The following is a 23,305-nucleotide window of genomic DNA, read 5'->3' on the forward strand; positions in this document are numbered from 1 at the left end:
CATTTTTATTTTATTCCTTACAAGTTATGCTTTCATTACATGATTCTGAGAATGTATAATGCCTGAAAGCGCTTTGCTGTACTGCAAGCATCCTGGCGTAAACAATCTGCACCAAGAACGGTTTACGCGGCTCGAGGACGGCCATCGCATGCAAGAATATTTTGAAGGTCAACTCAACAAAATCAGATACCTTCTCCAGCAAGTCAATAAATCTATGAGTCCTCAAGAACCCATCCCCGAACACCAATGACACACCATGACACACCATGACACACCATCCCCTACATCCTTCGTGTGGCTTGGAGCCGTCATGGCCAACTAGCGTTGCAACAACAACCACCTTACTATCGAGAAAACAAGGCGTTTTTTCGTCTTCACCGAATTTGCGTAATCGAGACAAAACTGAAAGCCAGTCACAACAAGCTCTAAGAAGATTGGGTTGATTTGGCAATGTCGAAAATAGGGAAACATCGAAACGCTCCCACGTGCAGTGTTTCTTACAGACGCAATGCGGCATCTGGGAAGGCTTCATTAGCCCAGTTCATGTAGTAGGAATCGTGTGAAAGTTAAAGGAGCCATGAAGAGAAAATGCAAGTTGGTTTTCGAAAGATTTCGTGTTTTATAGTGCCCCCAGCGCTTGTCCGGATACAAACGGTGCTTTATTCACTGAGAAATTAAACAATGTAGGTTAAAATTTTGATTTTCCCGCTCAATCGTGCGTTTTCGTGGTCCCAAATGACATCACAGGAACCGACCGCTCTGCAGCCTAGAGTACCTTCATTCACGCATCCGCCGTACAGGGTAGAGACACGTATACGCTGGCGCCGCCATTTTCGGTTGCTCGCTCGCCGCCGAAGGAAGTCATTGTGTCAAAACCGCGCTAAAATTATCGCCGCAACGCGGTTTACTGAAGAAGTTTGAATCATATTATCTGTTTCGCGTTGCTAGGTCTCGTGGGAAACGAAAAGAATAACGCGTTGAGCCCGTTGGCCAAATTGCGGCGGCACGGGACCGTTCAAAGGTTGTCTCCACCCTGTACAGCGGTGTTGGTTTGTTCCCGCGTTTCCTTACGTTCCGTAACCTAGATGGCGCCACCATACCGTGGCAAGCGTTTGGTTTGTTTTTGCCCGCATTTAAACCTGGCTTGTTTTTGTTCTGGGAGAAAATATTCGTTCCCTGAAACAGTGCTCGCTCGACAAATGAGGTCACGTAAGACGCCGTTGCTTGCGTCAATCGGCCAGTGTCGTCTGAGACAACCCCAAGCACCGTAGTGCTGTGCAGCTAAACCAAGCATGCTGTGCGCAGTACGAACAGCAGAACGCATCAGTACTTCTATGTTTACATGTGCTTTCGTAACTTCCACTGTTTGTCCCATCATTCTTATTGCTTTGTAAAGAATGTGCCCTAAATTTAAGCGCAAATCGCTCGTTCGTCTAGTTTGTAAGCTCTACCTAATTTTCGTCTGCATCTGCCAGCCTCCGCCAATCGCAGAGCTTAGCTCATGTGACATCATAAGTTCTGTTGCGGGAAATGAGCTGGTGGGTCGCATGACCATTCCCGTTTTTCCTAATTATGTAGCTTATTTGAGCGAAGTTTACGTTAAAAGTGGTGCCAGTATGATTCTAACGAGACAATCTTTTGAATGAACCAAACTTGTGTTTTCTCTTCATGGCTCCTTTAAGGCCGCCGGTTTACCGTTTGGTGTTTCGGCAGTTAACAGACACTTTAAATTCCATGAGGATCGGTGGGAAACGTGTTCGATGGTATTTAAAGGGGCCCTGCAGCACTTAACATCGACTACTAGGAATGTATTTTGGGGGAAAGTCTATAATCCCAGCAATATCTTCCCGCAAGATTTATGAGAATCCATTCACTATCACCGAAAGTACGCGCGATGAGAAATCGCGCATAATCGTTCCCTCTCAACTCGACTGCGGACAACGCGACGAAAGCTGCGCGCTCTCTCCCTGTTAGGGGAACGAAAAGCGGCGTTCTCTTGTGGGTCGCGAGGGCCACCACTGGAGAGGCCGGCGCTGCGATCGTTTTGACGTCACAGAAGGTCACAGTTGTAGTGGTTGTAGGATCCCGTTCCTATCTTGCTGCGTATTTGGCTTGCAGCGCGTGAATCGTGACATTTCGTTTAGGACGCGCTTTCTAAGTGTATTTTCGTGCTAATTTTCGGCGTTTGAAGTTAATTATCAGTGCATGAAGCGTAGTTTGACCTCATGGGGGCTTTATAACTGTGTCAACCGTGGCAGGCTGCCCGCAAACGACTTGAGCGTGGTGGTGTATGCGGACGTATGCGACCAAACCCGGTGTAAGCGTAAGCTGCGGCTCGTTTCTCCGGTAAGCATTTAGCTCGGCTACGACGATCACCGAGCTAAATATCTAGATTTCGCTTGTCGTTCGCAAGAAATAGATGAAGCAGGAAATCATGAAGCTTTTACTGCTCGCAGAAACGCTCCGCGCCCACGTCCGCCATGCCTGCTCGCCGGCGGCTCGAACCGACGCAGGTCGCGACAGCAACACCTTGCCGCTTGTTAAAATCACACTGATCGCGGAAAAGGAGCTTCACATTCGCGAAAGTGGATGTTAGTGTGGTGAAGAATTGTGCTAGGTAGTGTCATTAGCTGTGATTTTAAAAGCGATGCTCAAATATCTGCCGCGATCTACGCCGACCGGCCGCGGATGTCGATCCTGGCACCGCCGGCTCGTTCGCGCACGGTGCGGCGAGCGCCCGATGTGGGCGATACCTGCCAGCAAAAATCAGCCGAGGCCGTGACAGTTATTTTGATCATCGATCGCTTAAATGGCAGTCACCGCGGATACAAACTTGAACATACAAGAAAGGGGGTGACAGTGTGGTGAAAACTTGCGTTAGAGACTCACTCGCGACTGCAACGACAGCGGCGATGAAATATCTGCCGCTAACCCTAACGCTAACGACACTAACCCTACAGTTCCCAACATCGGACTCCGCGCATTCCAAACCGGCGGCAAGCTAGATGTTGGAGAAGACCCTCTTCTAAAACTCGCCGCGCGCAAGCGTGTTGCTTTGGGTTCCCCTAACTTCTTGGGGGCCTTGCAACGCTTGGTTCCCATATTCTTAAACTCCCCATAAACCCACGACGTGTTTCGCCTCGTACACAACCGCGCCTTGTGTGACCAGTCATGAGTTCTCGAACTTGATGGCTTGATGCTAGAGACAGGCGCGGGCTCATTGTAAACAGACAAAAGCCCGTGTTGCAGAGGTATTAAATAAAAATAAACATAACCACGTCTAAACCCGCTTGAAGGCGTTGAAAACTCGCATTAATACCATTCGTACATTGCGGACAAGTTGCTGCGAAATGTAAATATATCTGCATACAGAGTACTAGTGATCGTTAATCAAATCAGTGCATAAATATAAAAAAAACATTGGAGGGGAAATAGGCACTGCTTACGCCAAAGTGCAGATCGTACCAGCACTTTTAAGCATGTGCGGCGAAGCAATCCGCTCACTGGTCTCACGTAGTCATTCATTTACCAGGCAATGCGCGCAGTACGCGTGGTGAGATCACAACTGAGCGGCACGTTTCCGTCGCTGTTTCGAGGTCTATTTTCTTTGCGCACACAGTTTCGGTCATGTCACGTCGCAAGTATTTAATAATGAATTAACAGCGTACTTTTCTCGGCAATAATTGCATCGTCTTTGGCGTTAGCTGGCCGCGTACGAGCTGTCGGTGGCGATGGTAGCAACTACCCAGCCGCGGTGGTGTCGTCGGGAACAAGCGAGTCGCTGATTGCTTGCCCGGGTTATTTGGTCTGTAGACAACTTTCTTCTGTAATTTGCATCAAAACTGCGAGGAGGGGGCACGCGGTCGCCACAACAAGAACGTGCGGTCGCATAAGCACAGGAAATGTGTTCTAGCAGACGACAGCATAACTCGGCGTCCTACAAGTGACGTCACTCGTAGGTGGCACCATGGTATGTCCTCGAGGCCAGTATCACATGCCGGGGAGTTTTCTGCTTTTCTCCGCAACGTGGAGGGGTCTATTTCCGGTCTGGTGCCATAAAAAAAGCAGGCATGGGTGCTTGCTCACAAGCGCCCGCTCGGGCTGGTGGGGCGTTTTTGAAGAAATAAACGTTTGCTGTCGAGTGGTCTGTTTGAAAGGGAAGTATTGAGTTCATCACTCAAACTCCGCGCACACTCAAAACACAAAAGAAACGGCAAAACTGTGGCTACAGGTTCAGGCATATCAGAGGTTCACACACAGCGTCGACGACGGCGGATCATCAAAGGAAATGCGAGAAATTAGCCGCGAAGTTGACTTGTGACAGCCGATCGAACAGCCATGGCCTCAATGACGTCGTTTAGGCCATGTCAGGGGTGCATAATAAGAAGAACTCAAGAGAGCGCGGTTGGTTTTTCCGCGTCTTTCACAGCGTATATCTGGTAGTGTAAGCTAAGCGTCGCGCAGGTTTACTTGCACTCCTCAAAGAATATTGCAGGGTCTCTTGAATAGGCACCTGAACGTAAGGAGGCAGCGAAAGTTATGAAAAACGGTGTGCAGCAAGCACACGTTTTATCAACGTGCGTATTCTTTAAGAACTTACATAAACTTCCACGTCTCAGCTTTTTTTTTTATGCAATCGCGCACTGCTTCTCTTCAGTTTGCTAGTTTTAAGAGCTCCTGCTTTTTTTTTTTCCACGGAAGCCTTCATCACCTTCTGAAGTATCATCGGCTTGTTGAAACTGGCGATTTTTGAGAGAGAGAGGGAGGAATTTTACTGAAATGAAAAAACACAGAAAGGTCGGCCTGATGTTAGTATACCTGGCCAGCTATTCTGTGTGTGGGAAGGGAAAGGAGAGGAAAGAGCGTGGATAGAGGACGAGAGAGATGAAGATGGCGGAGAAATGAATAAATGGCTATGTACAGAAGATGCCTATACTTATACTGTGCATATGTTAAATTTTAGCCGGACGGGCCTCAACTACAATATCGCTGAGTGACCGCTGCTGCGCAGAGATGTCAGCACAGCTTTAAATGCCTTGTAGGAACGCTGCGCGCGTGGCCAAGGCCCTAGATGTTGTTTTGCAAACGTTCAAGCTGGCGACATTTTTTTACTACTTCCGGCGCCTTTTTTTTTTGGCGACTTTCTTAGCATCTGGCAACCCTGCCGTCATGGGCTCTTTGAGGAGTAATAGTGGAAAATGTCTTGCTTTCGTTGTTGCTTTCTCCATTCAGCTCAAATTAACTGATGTCGCTAGCTTTATGCACCAACCTTTATAAGGAACACACTTTCGATCAGTTCACACCAGTTTGTCACAATATCGAAAACTTGGTATATGGATTTCAAACACAAAGATGCAGTAAACGATTAAACTGCTAGTTTTACTCTAGAACTATACAATCGTGGTTGCATTGGGATTCTACCGACGTGGCCACGTTCTCAATAATTCATATTCCGACCATTTATTAAAATTTATTAACCTCGTAACGTTTGTATGGGTGAAAGCTTTCTCTGTTTCTTAGCGCTTGCGATATTTGGCCTCCGTCTCGCGTTGTCGTTATTCTTCAGCCTGTTCACTCTATCGAAGTTAAGCAGCTTCATGCTCGCGTTGTGTTAATGGGCCCCTGGAACAATTTTTTCCACTTCTTCCTAATTGCTAAATGCCTGCAGAATGTAATAAAGAAACACATCCAGTGCTTAGAATAGGGGTCACAAAATTCCTCAGCCAAAAACTACTGCTGTATGCCCATGTGATAAATTGGAAACCTGGTCAAGGATTTTTCTCTCTTTCCCGAGTATTGCGTTCTTTGAGCGTTCGAATTGCTTCAAAACAGAAATGTAGTGGCTATTAGATACTTCCTTTCTGTTACAGCAGTAAACGTATTCGATAGCTATTTTAGAAAAAAAATCCACAAAAGCAAAGCAGAAACGTAAGGCGGATAGTTGTGCTGCGACTAGCAAATCACGCAGCGCCGCACCGCGCTGGCGGGAACTATAGCTTTCGCAGTGTTTCCAGACGCGAAATAAAGAGTGAAAGCGTTCATGGCAACCGCTGCAGTGTTCCTTTAACTCTTCATTCACCTGTCACCGTGCGTCTCGTAAACTCGCGTGGCGTTACTCTGGCGCCACGCTAGCGGTGGTGGTCGTGAGTTCTCGGTGTAACGAGGACCTGCCGCCTCTTTGCTCGTTGTGCTGCATTCTTTTGTTCCCTCACTTCTTCGTCTCAGGAATTCTTATGTGGGCGCCAGGTCGTCCAGGCAGACGCTAAAAACTCCACCCCGCAGCAGTGCAAAGCGAGAGGTGTGAGAGAATGCGATCCTTTGATGGTGATAGATATGCTTGCGCCGCAGCTAAATTGTTATGTGTGAATCGGCTTCGAGGTTCCGACGGCATTTGTCATCATCTCTGGAAGATATCCTTGAGCGGGTTCGTGGGAATTGCGGGTGGGTATTTTGACGTCTCTGGAAATGTGCGAGGCGAAGCTTAAGTTTTCCTCTCGAGCGCAGCACCGACAGCGGTTGTTCTGGAAATGGCGGGAGCGCGAGTGGTTCCCCCCCCCCCGCTTGGTACGTGCGAGGTTGGCGACTGTGTTGCAGTGACCTTTACGAAGTGGCCCTCTCCTAGGGCACGGTAGCTATGGGTAGCTTGCTGCGAAGAACTGAGGGTCAGGTGTGTAGAAGGTGGCGGGCTAGCTGAAATGAGCTCTTTTTAAAAGCACGGGTAATTTGCTACTGCTATTGTGTTTTATTGTGTGTTTTATTTTCTGTGTGTTTTATTGCCGCAAGGGCATCTGCGGCGAAAGAGCGCCAAGACAATGCTTTTTGCCACGTTTGTCGTTAAAATACGATAGCGATCATTGTGATGTACTTGGTAAAATCATTGTGATGTACTTGGTAAAATAGTGTGTATACGGGTGTAAAGGGCTCTAACTCTAAAAAGCGAACATGATTAAAATGCGAGGTAACAATGACGATGTTTAAGTGTTACAGTGCTGAGGGCGTTATAACATGCCCCTTTTACGCAATAACATGTCAGATAGTGTGAAAACGCTCAGAGCCACCCGCTCTTGCATTGGGTGGCCCTGATGTCACACATGGTATGAGATGATTGCTAAAAGTCCAATGTCAGCGAGGTAAACTAAAAGGCGTTCACTTCTGATCACGGTTGATCAGATATAAACACTGATGGGTCTAAAGGCATCGTGTAGGCGTATAGTTCGGGGAAGTGTCGTTTTCTTGCATAAAAGTATGCCAAACATTCAATCAATACGTGGAGAACTGTACGTCGTTGTCCGCACTTCTCAAAAGCTGGTAGTGGGGTTCCGTTTAAAAGATATGAGTGCGTGGCTTGTGTGTGACCTGTTCTTAATCTGCATATTGATATTTCTGTGAACCTCTCCTATTTTTCTGTGTTGTATTTCCGTATTTGTGGTTTTATATTGTGCAGTTTGTTTTCGATTTGTGTGTACCACTGTACCTGCCAGCGCCTCCGAAGCCTTCTCCGGACTAGGTAGGGAACATGTAAAATATTTAAAAGCGGCCACAGCGGCATTCTGGTCAGCGATTTCATTTCCCGAAATGCCGCTGTGTCCAGGTAGCCAACGAACTACTATAGTCAATTTTAGGACATAGCCAGACATTATAGATTTTGTAAGGCAATTTAAAATCAAGTTTATGGTTTCTTTCCCTGAATGAAGAGCTAGTACTACGCTCAGGGAGTCTGTAAAAATAATGCAACTGTGTATTCTGCTTTGTGTAATGTGTTCCACAGTAGTTAAAATTCCGTGTGCCTCTGCTGTAAAAATACTGGTACTTTTGTTCATTCTCTTTGTGATGGTGAAGTTTGAGCTATGTGCAGCACATGTCACAGAAGTTGCGGACTTGGAGGCGTCTGTGTAAAACGTTGTGTAAGGATATTTGTGTCGTACGTGTAGAATTTGTTGCAAGATGAGTTCTATTGGTGCAGTTCTTTTGTTAATGGCTCTAAAAGATGAATCGCAAGAAACAGGGGGCATTTCCCAAGAAGCAACAAGGTCCGTAATACAGTCAAACCCGGTTATAACGAACCCGGATAGAGCGAATTATGCTATATATCGAACAAAAAAAGTTCAGTTACGGAAATACATGGGAAACATATTCCTTATAGCGAAGTTGACATCCGATATATCGAACTCCGCGCGCCTAGAATGGCCGCCGAAATGCATGGTCTCGGAGCGGCGATTGAGATGTGGATTGGCCGCGACCACGGAGCAAGAGCCGCGACTGGGACATTGCGCCTTGCACGGAGCGACATGACGGCCGATAGTTTCCGTAACTACTTCCGACGCGTGGGACTTACGAAGGAACTCGCCCAGTCAGCGAGCCCGGACCAAGACAGCAGCATCGGTGAACTGTAGGAAGAGCTCGCCAACGTTGCCGATGATGTCGAGAGAGAAAGCCGTCCGATGCTTATAGTGAAGCGCTTTCGGCAGTCGATGTGCTCCGCCAATGCTTCCTCGAGTTTGGAGAACGCAGACTCGTACTGCTCCAAACAATGTTTCGTGTAGAAAATGCTATGCTAGTTGTAGCCCCCAAAACGAAATTGAAAACAAAAATCACCGCTTTTTTTTGCAAAGTAGGCAGTTAAGGCGGAAAGAAGCTTTATTAATTGCAATAAATGGATTATTTTGAGTATGGTTAATGGCTACTTTACTATGTTCGTTTCTGCATGCGGGGATGGTAGAGTTGCGGAGGGGGGCTACCGCGCAATGAGAACTCGTACAAATAAGCTCGTTATAGGCGGGTTCGGCTATATCGAACTATTGGATATATCGAACAAATCGCGGTGCATATTGCAGTTCGCTATAAACGGGTTTGACTGTAGAAGTTTTGTAAGCCCCGGTAAAAGAAATCCCAAGCTTCTTAGCTTGCACTTTTACTCTCAACGAAAGGGCATAGATATAGAGGGTCGATTGAAAAACAAGTGCATGGCAGAGGTGTAGTTGATTATAAACGAGGAGGGGAAATTTGCACCTGAGGGCACGTGTGGTTTAATTTTTGTATTTTTGTCAGCCCTTCGCCTTTGTTGGGAAGCCCGAATGAGCATTCTTAAACGCTTGAAAAACAAAAGTACCAAGAAAACGCAAGCCGAAAAACGGCACGATCACTACGCAAGCCGAGGAATACTGCGCCGTACTGTATCGACAAAATTGGGACAAGAATGGGATCAACTTCAGGGCACCCTCAGCACGAAAAGAAACTGGCACATCTTATGAGCCGTCCTGGTGACTACACAAGAAAACGCAGCAAAGGCACGGTCTACAAAAAATCATTCACTCATACTCAAGCACACAAGAAGACGTACTAGTTAAGATTCAACGCAAGTTTACCAGTGAAATCCCCTCAAGCCTGGCAAGTACTGAGCCGTACCATGCCCAGCCTAATCCCGACCTTATCGGCCCATTATAAAAGCTTAAATGGAGACAGCCCGGCCAAACTCACAAGATACACTTCGCCTGGCGAACACAAGATTACCAATGAGCTCTTCCGTAGCCTACCTTAAAGGGACACTAAAGTGAATTTGTCAAGCTCCTTGCACTGAGTAGGCTGGCTCAACTAAACAATGTTTCATCGTTTATCCGGTCGATAAGGCGGTATGTACTTTATAAGCCCGAAAGAAGAAAGAACTACCATATGCGGCCTGCGTGGGCCGCTCAAACTAAAGCAGTGATGTCCATATGAGATGCTACTGTTATTGGACGACCTCAGAGATTAGAATTCGAACATATTTCGGTTTCGGTTCTCTGACACAACCTGCTTGGCATCCGACGTTATCGTTGCATTGGCATTGTCGACATCTCAGTAATTCGCATACCACGCTTATTCTGCCATGTTTATGATGCGACTGCATCTCTTTCACTCGCCTTGTCCCTCCATACGGCGTTGTTGTTGTCCGTCCACACTCCTCCCCCATTCTCCCCGCCGCGCGAGCTGCGCTCTCAGCCGCTCACCCCCTCTCCTCTCCGATAGCGAACACTCTGTCGCGAGGGGCATTGGATTGGATTCGATTGGGTTGGGTTGGGTTGGGTTGGGTTGGGTTGGCTTGGCTTGGCTTGGCTTAGATTGGATTAGGATTGGATTAGATTAAAGTGGATTGTGTTGCGTCATAGCCGCGCCACGTTGCGTCATAGCCGCGGCAGGGGGTTCACGGCACGTTTCACGCGATGGGAGAATCAACCTAACGGAAACAACAACGGAACCCCATATGCGTCGCATCTACACAGGGGTTCCCGCGAGGGGAGGTGGGAGAAATTTTTTCAGCTGTAAAATGCGTCAGATAGGCCTCACAGGACGGCTTGGAATCGTAACAATCACCAGCCGATTCGTACGCAGTGGATGAACGCGCTGGGGGTCACCGCACAGGCTCAAATGCGATGCACTTTCCCCATTTTTGGAGCTTGCCTGGCTCGTGCTGGTATCATAAGAGGCGTTTTCGCACCAGGCCAAGAGTCGGCTGATTCGGGACTGTGCCCTTTAAGGCCGATTCACACGGCGGACGAAATCACTGAATCGGACCGCGGAATTCGTACCATGTGATACAGCGTCAGCGATTTGTGACCCTCGCGAACGGACCACGGACGACGCAGATTTGAGGCTTCATTTCCGTTCGCGATTCTAGAGTGGGAATAGGGCAAAATACTGTGCTTTGGCGCGCACGAGGCTGGATAGTCCAGCAACCATGCCTCTCTGCTCGGAGCAGCGCGCGTATCACGATCGCCACTACGCCTTCATTTGTTGAGATTTTATTGCTCTTGAGTATAGCTTTCCGGCGGTATACGCGAGCTTGTTTCGGTACGGTAGCACGGCGGTACAGGGCTTTCGCGCCAGGAGAATATGACTTGTCAGGCACAAACATGGGTGGACGAAACACTGATCGCAGCGCTCGTCAACTGCCTGCCTAGCGGCGATACCAAAATGAGAAGTGACGCAAGCCCGCAACAACGTCGGGAGCTACGTCAGAAAGCCGATAAAGGTAGAGCGCGTGAAGCGACAGTAAAGAAAGCAGGAGTTCAAGAAACGCATAATTATAAAACGTGGGCGCTACATCTTGCCTGGACTGCATATATACGTTCTCACCCAGCACGTCTACGCGGCCCGTCTTACGCGGCTCATTGTTGTGGCTAACGGTATACCGCCATCGCCGGGCTACGACGCTTTCCGTCGGCGTCCATCTTTGCCATTGCCTGCCTGCGTGAGAAAATGTTGTTTCTTGGAGCAAAATGTCTGACATGCAACTCAAAGATGACAAAACAGTATTTTCTCTTATCACCAGAAAAAAAGAAAAGAATTTGCTTTTTATGTCTTTGAGCAACCACTTACACAAGTAAATGAACATAAATATCTCGGCCTTAAGTTAGAACTGCAGTACCTTAAGTAGGAACTCTCATATTACCAGCATATGCCCTTCCACCTTTTGTGAACTTTGCTCATTGCGACACACTGAAGGATTCTCCCTCCCAACTTAAGTACCTAGCCTACACTTCAAACATTAGATCAAAACTTGAATACGCTCGCATTATTTGGGACCCCGACACGGAAATGAGTATTGATAGTCTTGAGAAAATTTACAAAAGAGCCGTTCGCTTTATTTATGGTACCTACGGGCGAACAGACTCTTTATCTGCTTTGATGGAAAGATATGGTATCCTAACATTCGAATACAGACGTAAAGCATTCATTCCGCCCGAAACACGGCGCGCTCGTCGTTCACATGCTTTTGCGTTAACTTCATATTTCGCCAAAACAAATATTTTCAAATGTTATTTTTTTTTCGGCGTACGATCGCCGAGTGGAGCAATTTACCATTTTCCGCCTTTGGGTCACTGGATTGTATATACGCTCATTGTTTAATACTGACGTAACAATGTTCTGCAGTTATCCGCCCATTGTTCTATTAAATTGTTAAATTGCTTTCCTTTCTTGCACTATTAGGTCTCGCACCTTTTTTTTTTACAAGAAAGCTGTATGCCTCTACTCCCCCTCCCCCCCAACAATTTCATAGCCGTGGGCACAAAACGATCTCAATAGGAGAAAACGCCAAGGTGCCAAGGCCTAAGACGCCAAGCGCATGCGTCACGCTAATCAGACATAGAGTATAGAGATCAGAATTCGTTCAAGGAAACCACAAAAGAAGCATCGAAATCGCATTATCGGTGATAAGGCGCCTGGGAACAATGGAACTCCCACCATGCGTTCCTGGTATAGATAATGTTTACAGCTTAATCTTTGAAGGCTAGGCAGGAATAGTGTCTCTAATTAAAACAGTTCTTGCTGAAGACTCTGAGAACACGCGTCAGGCTACGCAGGACCGAGCATTTGCCGCCAGAGAAGCCGAGCGCATAGAGTTTCATACTATTATATACTAGAGGGAAATCTGGCGCCACTGTCTAGGGGAGCTGCGCTTCAGCGAGAGTACCGTCATGTACCGGGCAGGCACGTTCCACTTGTCCTTGGCATGGCTCACGAACAGGCTGAGAAGTTGGCACTGGCTGCAAAAAAGCAACATTATTACTGTAGAAGGTTCATGAAATTTGTTTGGTTATTATAAAAGTGAACCTCCAGAAAGATGTGATTCGTCAGGGATTATTTTGAAGCTTCAAGTACGATGAACAAAAAAGAAATGTTACCATTTTTCGTATCAACGAAAAATGGTAACATTTTTGGTTTTGAGACAAAATGGCAACATTTTGGCTTTGAGACAAAAAAAAAAAAGCCATATGGCTAGCTGAGCCAAGTAGGCGAGGAACGTCGCTAGCGGCAATGGCGCCGCCCACGGCGTCCCACGACTGCAGCGACAGATTTCCCTCTAGTATATATTAGCATGAACTCTATAGCCGAGCGTACTCTCAGTAGATAAGGTATTAGAGTAGCGCCACTGAGGCACGCAAGTGAGCGACGGCGGTCATTTTGCCGTTCATCAGTGCTGTGCTGCGCGATTGCCGCATCTACGGCATCGCCGTTAACTCTGACCGGGTTGTTTGTTAACAACACTACCGAAAATGCAGCAAAACGGCATCTTTGGACACACTTCTGCTGAAATGCTGTTACGCGCCTTATCTTTGATTCACATTCGGAACGACGTCAGTCACGCGCAGCTGCAGAGCACAGAGGACAAGCTAAGCCTACCAGAGTTGACCGACTAAAACGCGTAAACAACAAAATGGCGGTGCTCATGAAGCGTCGCAGTGTAAACAAAATGCAGGGACGCCGGAACCGGGGGGGCAAGGGGGGCCAGAGCCCCCCCAAGCATTTTTATGTCAGGGCTCGGCCCCCCCTACTTCCTGCCTCATTGACATTTTTTTGCGCAACTTACGGTCTCCAAGTTTCTATAAATTTGGCTCCATCACTGACGTGAGAGTAGCCAATTTTGCGTTGATAATACTCGCAAAACGTGACAGCTGCAGCCACGGATTACCGAACCGACACGCTGACACTGGTCTGCGTGGCTGCAACTTGCGCTGAGGTAAAAAAAAGCGGGAGCTGTTTTCTCGTCTCCCTAGGCCTGCAGTCTCAGACGTTTCTTGTGCGGGGTTACAATAGGTATTGTACTGACTCAGCATCGCGAAGTGGAATAATTGCCACCACCACCACTACCAACAACATCATCATCATCATCATCGGCCTATTTAAGTCCACTGCAGGACGAAGGCTTCTCCCATTGACTTCCATCCGCTCCTGTCCTGCGCTGTTCGAGTCCATTCTTTGCTTCCGAACTTTCGTATTTCGTCCCTCCATCGAGTTACCGGCCTTCCCCTCCTTCTGGTCCCGTCTCTCGGTAGCCACTCAGTTACCCTGGTGGTCCACCGGTTGTCATTTCGTCTCATTACATGGCCTGCCCAAGTCCATTTCTTCTTATTTTGAATTATGATATCTTCTACTCGAGCGTGTTCCCTGATCCAGGAGGCTTCGTTTCCTGTCCCTAAGTGTTACTCCTATCATTATTCGTTCCATGGCTCGTTGAGCCGACCTAAGTTTTCTTTCCAATTGTTTAGTAAGGCGCCAAGTTTCCGCCCCATATGTCAACACCGGTAGTACGCATTGGTTGTATACTATTCTTTTTAGTGATAGAGGTAGCTTAATTTTGAATATTTGGGGGTGCTTGCCGAATGCACCCCGTCCCATTCCTATCTGGGCCAGATTTCTTTCTCGTGGTTAGGGTCAGCACTGACAACCTGTCCAAGATGGATATAATCTTCTACTTCTTCTAGTATTTCGGTACCTAGGCGGAAGAGAGTGCTTCCAGCATGTTTATTTAGCATTACTTTAGACGTATTCATGTTTATCTTTAATCCGATGGCCCAGCTTTCTGACTAGGTCTTGAAGCATTTTTTACAGGTGTTCTGCAGTCTCACTGAACAAGACTATGTCGTCCGCAAACCTCAAATGGCTCAAGAATTCTCCGTTTGCCCGTAATCCCACCTCTTCCACGTTAAGCTTCCTAAATATATTTTCCAGACATGCTGTGAACAATTTTGGTGCTCCCTTTCTGATCGTAAACTTTTCGCTTTTCGTGTGGAGGATTTTCCTGCCCGTACACCCCTTATATATGTCGTCTAGGAGTCTTATGTAAGTATCCTCGATTCCCTGGTCTTTTAATGCTTCCAGCACTGCTGCGGTGTCTAGCGAATCGAACGCTTTTTCATAGTCTATGAATACCATGTGAAGGGGTTTATTATACTCCGCTGATTTTTCAATTGCTTCATTGATGACATGGATGTGATCTGTCGTCCTTTTCTAAAGCCGGCTTGTTCCCTCGGTTGTTGGAAATCTAGGCTGTCGCTTATGCGGTTAACTATTACCTTGGTAAACAACCAACACACCACCGAGAGGAGGCTCATCTCCCTTCTTGTGGATAAGAACCCCCCCCCCCCCCGTAGGTGCGCTGCGCCACTGCTAATGGTGCTTTACATTACCTGCTTGTAGGGAGGCGGCGGCAGCAAAGAGACGAGTGCATTGAACCTTCGGGTCGGGTTATAACTATGCGAACTGACCCCTTCTTCTGGCGGCTTTTCTGTTTTAATCCGGTATTCAAATCCATCCACGCTCTTTCTCCGTATTTTTCCACGAACAAGCGCCCTCCCGTTCCCCAACGGCGTGTCGAGGGAAAACATGAAGTACAATGGCTAATTGTGTCTTACTTTACCTGCCAGTGGCGAGGCTGCGGTAGCGCAGACACAGGCGGCGGCAGCAGAGAGACGAGACGAGCCGTTTGAACCTTTGGGTCGCGAACTGACCCCTTCTTCTGGCGGCTTTTCTGTTTTAATCGGGTATTTAAATCCATCCGGGCTCTTTCTCTGTATTTTTCCACGAAGAAGCACTCACCGTTCCCCATCGGCGTGTTGCGGGAAACGCATGAAATATAGCTAATGGTGTCTTACTTTAACTGCCAGTGGCGAGGTTACGGTAGCGCAGACACAGGAGGCGGCAGCAAAGAGACGATAATTGCCTGGTGGGGTCATTCTCCCCGCGCGAGAAAGCGGCAGAGGGGCGCGCAGCTCCAAGTCAGTCTGGTCGGAAAAGGGGATTGACTCGTCACGCCGTGGCGGGGGAAGCAAGGCTTGAGAGTGAGTGGAGGAGACAAACTAGAAACGACTGCTATTGATCCTTGAGGAGTGCTACCGAGGCTGAAAGGCGACGCCGAGCTTTTTCTGTCTTATCAGTAATGCTTGTCAGTAAGTGACGGCGGCAAGCGAGGTACACCAGCTTTTGATGGGTGAAACTGAAGAGAAACCGGCGAGCAGGATTTCGTATTTGTGTTGCACCGGAAGGGGCGACGGAGCGGACAATGTTACCATGCACCAGAAGCCGAGGCGGCAGACAGACGACCATTCTTGCGATGGATGACCATAGCTCTCGAAAGTACGGAGAATTCGGCGCGTCATCGTAAAAGCCACGTGGAAGACCTTAGGTTAACGCACCCACCGGCATGTGTGGTGGTTTGGCGGCAAGATAAGCCGCCAAACGATGCCACGCCGCCGTGCAGAAGCGCCAACAACAGTTGTTCTGTGCCACCCGTTTCTCCCCTCTATTCCACGTCTTTGTCGAAACCGCAGGAGCGTTCTGTGTACATTATAGGTGTGCAGTCCTCACGTTCGTGCACGGCGTGTTAGCTCTCTGAAATGGGGAGGAACGGAGTGTTTCTATGTAAAACGCGTATGGCGGCACTTTAGCTCAACGCATCCAGCGGCATGCGTATTGTGGCGGCGGAAGGGCTCGCACGTGGGCCAGGTCCTTTAGCTTTAAAAAATAGCGCGAAAATAGCGCGAACGATGCCGCGGCGGCGTTGAACATCCTGTAAGGTGCTGCAGTGTGTCCCCCCCTTCCTCACCTATTTCCTGCGTTTTTTTCTAACCGGCAAGGGCATTGAGCGTAAGTTTGTTGTGGGTATGCAGTCTTGCAGTGCGCCCAAGGCGTGTCCCTCTTTTGAGGGTGGTGCAGCAGAGAGGGGACCTGTCACTTTTCCGATGGCACAGCATTGTTTGCGGAGACTTTCTGACGTTGGAAACCACGAAACGATGGGCAGATTAAAAGGCCCTGCGGCGGGTCACAAGGTGTTTAAATAAGCAAGTTCAGCTTGTGCGAAGCTGCACTAGTCCTTCGCACAGGAGGCACGACGGCGACCGGCCCTACTACCGGACCGGCAGACTGCGCTCGCTACGGTATGTACCGTCCTTTACAATTATTATCAGTTCGGTAGGCCTGTTTAGTCTTCCTTTTTTGGACATAGACAATCAGTCACTTATACACGCTATGCTACAAATTCATTAGGCCCGTTGGCGCAGTTTGTGAGCAAAATAGTCGTCATTTTCCATTTAGGCGTTGGAAAGGACGTTCTTATGAATTTATCCACATGTTGCCCTTAATTCTTGAGACGCGACAGCCTGTTCTGATCTTATGTTCTACTTCCTCCAATCAGCATGTAACGGCTTTGGCAGTACTTTTAGACCGAGTTTACTACATAAAGATCGGTGAGATACTGTAGGCTTTTAGAAGCAAGATGCATCCGCGCTAATACCTTGATGGACGTGAACGGAGAACGAAAAGAAGTTATGATATAAAGTTCTCATTAAAGAGCATTGCTGGTACCCGGTAAGAAAGTCGAACGTTATTTAGCTAGGTCATGAATTTTACTTGATGTTTGTTTTTATTTCTTTTGACGATTTGATATTTACGCTTGATGTAGAAAAAGAAGACTGTTTCCTTTTGATCGTAAATCTTGATCGTAATCTTCTTGCACATGAACTGGAATTCTATGCTATTCGAGGTATGGCTTTCAGCCTTATTACATTATAATTTAGTCATCGTTCCCAGTTTGTGACAATAATACAATTGCAAGTCGGATATTCAGGAAACATGTTCTGGTGTTCCCCAGGGCAGTATTCTAGGACTGCTCTTATTTCATATTTATATTAATGACATTGTGCAGATAGACCCGTCAGTGAAGTTCGTAATTTACGCCGACGACACGAGTTTGTTTATTGCAGAAGAGGCTAGCGAGAGATTACTCCAACGAGGTAATGAGGTCGTTGAAAAATTAGCCGTATGGGCTTGTTGCAGTGGGTTCAAGAATAACACTGAAAAATCTAAGGCAGTTATTTTTGGTGCAAAAGGTGAATATGTCAATAAAAACCAATATTTAGTTTTAAATGCGTGTCCTGTAGAGATTGTAGCCAGCTTTAAAAACCTTAGGAGTAGTTTGGGAACACATGCTTTGGGAATTGCACGTTGACCAAGTTGTCAACAAACTGTCGAGAGTAACGAGATTGCTTTACAAAAATAGTGACCTATTGCGGACGAATACAAAGCTACTCATTTATTATTGGCTGTTCCTGTCGTACTTAAACTGTTGTTTTCTTGTTTGGGGCCCAACAACGGTTACAAATATTCCTACAATATCTAGGTGCAAAATAAAGCTGTTCGATTTATACCCAACGTTGCAGCAGACAAGCCAACTAGATCTTTGTTCAAATAGTTTGGTTTAGTCAACACGAACAATTACTATAATTACCGTTTATGGAAGGCGTGGGTTGCTGAAAGAATAAGGGAAACGTTTTCTATTTGTACTATGTCCAACCTAACCGTTAAAGAGCATTCCTACAACACGAGACGACCTGATTATTAGACTCTCCGTCCCACTAGAACAAATTATGACGACCACTTGATGCAAAACATTGTCCCGAAACTTTGGATGAGCAGTGGAAATCGACTTACATTCAAAGATGGGCTTGATTTGTATGTATAGCGTAGTGTTTGAGCGCCATTGTCGCTAATGTAGCGTTTGTTTTTAACTTTACCATCTTTCTTATTTTTTTCCGTTTCCATTGTTTGCGAGTTGTACATCTCCCATGCAAGTGTTGTATAGGTGTTTGTAGCATGCAAATTTTGGTTTTTCTCTGATGTGAATAGCTTTGCTTGAATTATTTATGATTTCACTGTTGTACGCCATTTTCTTTTCTCCGAGTGGGAGAACTTTAACAGTTTGGTTTGTCACCGAAGCATCCCGTGATTTTCTCACATATGTGTTTTTATGTTAATGTTTTTAATACGTTTTCTCATGTGTTATTACAACTATGTAGCTGCTGACCTCGTAATCGGGCGGGGGGAGGGGAGCAATGTCAAGCTACGAATGTTTCTATTTGCAAACATTAAATAACGTTTCTATGTCGACGTCTATGACAGCCACCACTTGGGGGGTCTCGGGGCCTTTGGGCTGTCTTTCAGATTTTTTTAAATAGGCCATAAAATATCCCGAACCCGAATTACCGAATTAAAAATACTTCCTAGCTCTCATATTATAACAGCCACATGCTGCTCGACATTTCCTAATACAAATGCAATTTAAGTTCCCATTATTCAAATTGATATAGCCCTCGGATTACGGATCACCGCTTTTCTATACAATAAAATATTTGGCCTCTATATTTTCTTTCGTACTGGTCACAAACTGTTCAAAACAGAAAAAGAAACAGGACAGAGGTCTATCAACGCTGAGTTTTGTTCAGCTCGATCCATGTTGCACTGTTAGTGCAACAAAACCAAACGAACTGGGGCATTGATCATGCCGACGTGTGTTAGGTGTGGGCAGCGTCAACTAACGGCTCTTTTATTTGATCCCAGCCCTCACGCAATGCCCGGCTCCCAAAGAAAGATCAGTGGTTTCTTTCTACCAGCTCCAAAGCGTGCATGCCTTGGAAGCAGAGATTGTCAAGGTATAATAATGCACAGATTTTTGTATATAATCACGAGTTCTGTTTGTGTGAATGCCTCCGTTCAACAATTCTCTTTGCTTCTACGCTTTTCTCTGTCGCTACCAGATATTTCTTCTGAAAGACCCGGCCTACAGTGTCATCGCGCAGAGCAAGGCACAGGCCATGATGGTAATAATTGATATTTCATTGATACATTTTTGCATTTTAAAAGTGGCATTTTGAGACAGTTAAGGACGGTGCGAATTTTGCAGAAATTGGTCCATCCCGTACCGACAACACGAACGCCGTTGTTGCACAACCATTACCTGACGACAGCGCCCGTCCTCCGGACCTGTCACCACTGTCGACTGATTGCTCAGCGGGTAAGTAGTTTCAGTATATCCAAATTAAGGTCATGCCTATCGGTTATGCCAATAATACTTTTTTGTTAGACATAGGCTAGGGAAAATAGTGTAAACTTGATTTAAAAACCGAATAGGAACAGAAGAAGCAATGAATGCCTTTTATTTCATTTGTACAAGCCCAAACATCGCGGCCTGCTAGCCGGACGGAAGAAGCAACCAGCTCGGACGAAATGAGCAATCTGCAATCGCTCGCCTTCAAGAATTCGAGAGAGAGTTCAAGCGAGGACGAGTCAGCGCTGAACGACCATCCGTCACTTCCGGCAAAAAACTACAGGTTCCCAAAAAACCAAGGAGGTAGATCATGTCAACGTGGCTGGTTTGAGCGATTTTCTTGGCTGTCCTACCAAAGCAAGAGCGACTTAGTCTTTTGTCAAGAGTGCCGTCGACATTTCAAGAAAAAAGGGGACAACACTAGAAATGTGGAGCGAGCTTTTGTTAAGACTGGTTTTAACAACTGGAAAAAGGCTATCGAAAGGTTCAAATCGCACGAAAAGAGCCAATTTCACGTTGACTCCGTGAGCCTAAACTTGTCATACCAGAGAGGCATTCCTGTTTTGAGTCTCCTTTCGCAGCAATGCAACAAACATCAGGAGGATGCCAGGGCAGTACTTCGCGTCATAGTTAGCTCTGTGCGCTATCTCTGCCGCACAGGGCAAGCTCTTAGAGGACAAGGTAAACTGGATGGAAATTTTCTCGATTTGCTTCATGAGAGATCAGAGGATGTCCCGGTCCTTAAGACGTGGATGGCTAAGAGGGACAAATGGGTGAGCGGGGACGTGCAGAATGAGCTTATAGAAATTATGGCGCATACCGTACAGCGAGAGATTGTGGAGGACGTGAAATCCAGCCCGTTCTACGGTATCATCGCTGATGGAACAACGGATGTGAATGGTGACGAGCAGTTCACCTTTTGCGTGCGGTGGGTGCAGAGCAAGACCCTTGAGCTTCGGGAAGAGTATATTGGCATGTACAACGCGCCCGACAGCAGAGCTGAAACTCTATACTCTGCCATCAAGGACATGCTTTTGCGCCTGGGCCTAGACTTTCACTGCGTCCGTGGCCACTGCTTTGATGGGGCGGCAAATATGTCCGGTCGTTTTTCGGGTGTACAAAAAAGAATTAGCGATTGCGAACCGCGTTCTTTGTATGTCCACTGCAGTAATCACTGTTTAGATCTTGTACTGCAGGAGGCTAGCAGGAGCTGCGACATAATTGGAGACGCTCTTAGCACTGTTAAAGATATTTCCAACGTAATCCTCGACTCCAAAAAGTGCAAAAGTGCTTACGCCAACATAGTAGTTTCTACAGGGGGCGAAGTAGATTTGGAGAACGGTTCCAGGCCAAACAATTTACTGCCGCTTTGCCCTACGCGATGGACCGTTAGAGTTAAGTCCATGCAAAGGTTTCTTGACAACTACGCTAGGGTACAGGAGACGCTCAAGGAGCTTTTGGAGACACCAGGTTCAGTGACAGATGGCAGCAAGGCCATTTTCAGGGGTTACTACACCCTTTTGCAGAAATTTGAAACGTTGTTAGGGATCAACATTTCCATAGCTTTTTTCGGCCCTTGTGAAGAATTGGCAAGGGCTTTCCAGAGCTCAACATGTCGAGCGGCGGGTGCAAAAGAGGCTGCAGAGGCTCTCCGCGAGGCGATCTCTCGGCTGCGCTCTGATGCCGCGTTTGAGGAGCTGTGGCAGCACACGAGCACAACTGCAGCACGCCTATGCCTGAAAGAGCCTCGAGTATCCAGGCCGGCAAAACCGCCTAGGCGGTACGAGGCGACTGACAGGCCTGTTCAGCCAGTTACACTCGACGTTAAAGCAGCACTGCGCAAGGAGTATTTCGCTGCTGCCTATCGGATTATGAATGAAACGCAACGGCGTTTTGAGCAGCCGGGCATGTTACAGCTCGTAAAACTGGAAGGCATTTTAGCCAGCGCTGCAAGGGGAACTCAGTTCACAGCTGATGGGCTAAAGGCGTCTTTGGGAGTGCATGCAGTAGATTTTGACCTGTGCAGACTCTCGGCGCAGTTTCTGCTTCTACCAACTCTTCTGCACGATGCCGATTCCACCACATCCCTGGGCATTTTGAAGATGCTGCAAAGCAAACCGGAAAACATTCGCGAGCTAATGGACCAGGTCGTGCGGTATGTTCAGCTTTTGCTGTCCATACCTGCATCGGTCGCTTCTGGGGAGCGCTCTTTTAGTGCTCTGCGCCGAGTAAAAACTTATTTGCGCAACCGAATGAACCAGAAGAGGTTGTCGCATCTTCTGATTTTGAACATTCACAAGGAAAGAACGGCGGCCCTCAGGTTAGAGGACATCATCAAAGAATTTGTGAGCAGAACAGCGGAGCGAGTAGCAACCTTTGGTCCCGTCTAGCTGTCCGAAATGCCTGCTGCTTTTGTGCATTTTTGACATTCATGTACAGTCATGGTCACATGAAGTGCGAACACAAAATTATGAACAAGAACACGCAAAATTGAAAAATGCTGTTCTTGGAGGTCCAAAAATGGCGCACTGTTGGTATATTTTGAAAGCCACATTTTCCATCTTTGTTATTGTTATTAGGCCACACATCAATGTGACTTGCATGGAGAGAAATCGCGCTATTTATGTGTTCTGGTTTATATTATCCTGGTCGCGTTTCATTTGTCCGTGACTATACATACATGTATTATAGCGTGCTTGTTCGTATTGTTGCATTTCCATTATTTTTATGTCATTTTTTTATATGCGTCAAAATACAAATAGAAACAGACCTAACTTTACAGGATGGCATCAAAGAACTTTGGAGATAGCAGCAACCTTTGGTTCCACCTAAGCCCCTATAGCAATAACACCACTGACTGATAAGTGTGATGCTTGTGTGCAATATTTCCAATTGTATGTATGTATTATAGCGTGGCTGTTTGTACTGTGGTATTGCAATTTTTGTATTTGTATTACGCTTGTTTTCTGCGCCATTGTATAAACGTACCAAACATTCTGTTGCTTAAATAATATGTCAAATGCGAATAAATATGTGGTCACTGAAAATTCACTCTATTTTCTGCTTAATAGTACGCGGCCTATCTTGACTAAGATGGCCACTCGCAACACATTCTCTTTCTTCCCCCTTCCCCATCCCATTTATTTTTTATTCAATGAACGTATAATAAGCACAATTTAAAGTTAAGAATAACCAGTGGGTAAAAAAAGATTTTTGCACGTGGTTAATAGAAAAGAAGTCGATTTTTTTTCTTTCTAGCGAAACTCTGATTTTAATCGCGTAAAAATTTCGAAGTACATAAAAAAATAAAAAAAATTGCTTCAGCCCCCCCACTGAAAATATAGTTCCGGCGTCACTGAACAAATGTTACTTAATGCGAACTGACCAATTATGGCGGTGGCATGGAACAATAGGAGAAAAGACTGCCGATGCTCTGTAGGGACTTTATCCGAACGGAAGCGTCAATCCAGCTGACGCAACAAGAAGCATTTCATGCCCTCGCCCATCAGCATTTGAAGTAGTTTACAACAGCTCTGCTGGATATCTGCTTTCGCAGGGCGGAGTGGCGACCAATTTTTTTGTCTACATTTTCTCTTAAACTAATCACCCTTTTTTTCACCCGTTGAGGCTATTCTTTGGTGTGATGACGTGCACTTTTTTTTTCAT

At 46.7% G+C, this 23,305-nt stretch overlaps 1 protein-coding gene across 4 annotated transcripts; it reads left to right on the forward strand.

Moving 5' to 3' along the window:
* The first annotated feature begins 15,404 nt into the window (after positions 1–15,404).
* On the forward strand, positions 15,405–22,690 carry LOC144162642 (zinc finger MYM-type protein 1-like). 4 transcript variants are annotated; one of them, XM_077693263.1, is made up of 5 exons: positions 15,405–16,694; positions 19,153–19,244; positions 19,350–19,412; positions 19,496–19,606; positions 19,766–22,690. In XM_077693263.1, the coding sequence occupies exons 2-5, from the start codon at positions 19,163–19,165 to the stop codon at positions 22,027–22,029; spliced, it is 2,520 nt and encodes an 839-aa protein (XP_077549389.1). In that variant the 5' UTR covers positions 15,405–16,694; positions 19,153–19,162; the 3' UTR covers positions 22,030–22,690. The 4 variants fall into 4 exon arrangements, with proteins under 4 accessions (XP_077549389.1, XP_077549387.1, XP_077549388.1 ...); XM_077693261.1 differs by having other exon boundaries at positions 19,153–19,412; XM_077693262.1 differs by lacking the exon at positions 15,405–16,694 and having other exon boundaries at positions 17,726–19,244.
* Positions 22,691–23,305: the final 615 nt, after the last annotated feature.

Source organism: Haemaphysalis longicornis, unplaced genomic scaffold, assembly GCF_048455015.1.
Source record: "Haemaphysalis longicornis isolate Haplotype H1 unplaced genomic scaffold, Haemaphysalis longicornis Haplotype H1 scaffold_12, whole genome shotgun sequence".
NCBI classification, from domain to species: domain Eukaryota; kingdom Metazoa; phylum Arthropoda; class Arachnida; order Ixodida; family Ixodidae; genus Haemaphysalis; species Haemaphysalis longicornis.

Excerpts from the sequence above, each read along its gene's own strand:
- LOC144162642 (XM_077693260.1), top strand. The coding sequence starts at position 19,094 with ATGCCGACGTGTGTTAGGTGTGGGCAGCGTCAACTAACGGCTCTTTTA. Across the intron at positions 19,413-19,495 it reads GCAAGGCACAGGCCATGATG|AAATTGGTCCATCCCGTACC; the intron begins GTAATAATTGAT and ends CGAATTTTGCAG. Across the intron at positions 19,607-19,765 it reads GTCGACTGATTGCTCAGCGG|CCCAAACATCGCGGCCTGCT; the intron begins GTAAGTAGTTTC and ends CATTTGTACAAG.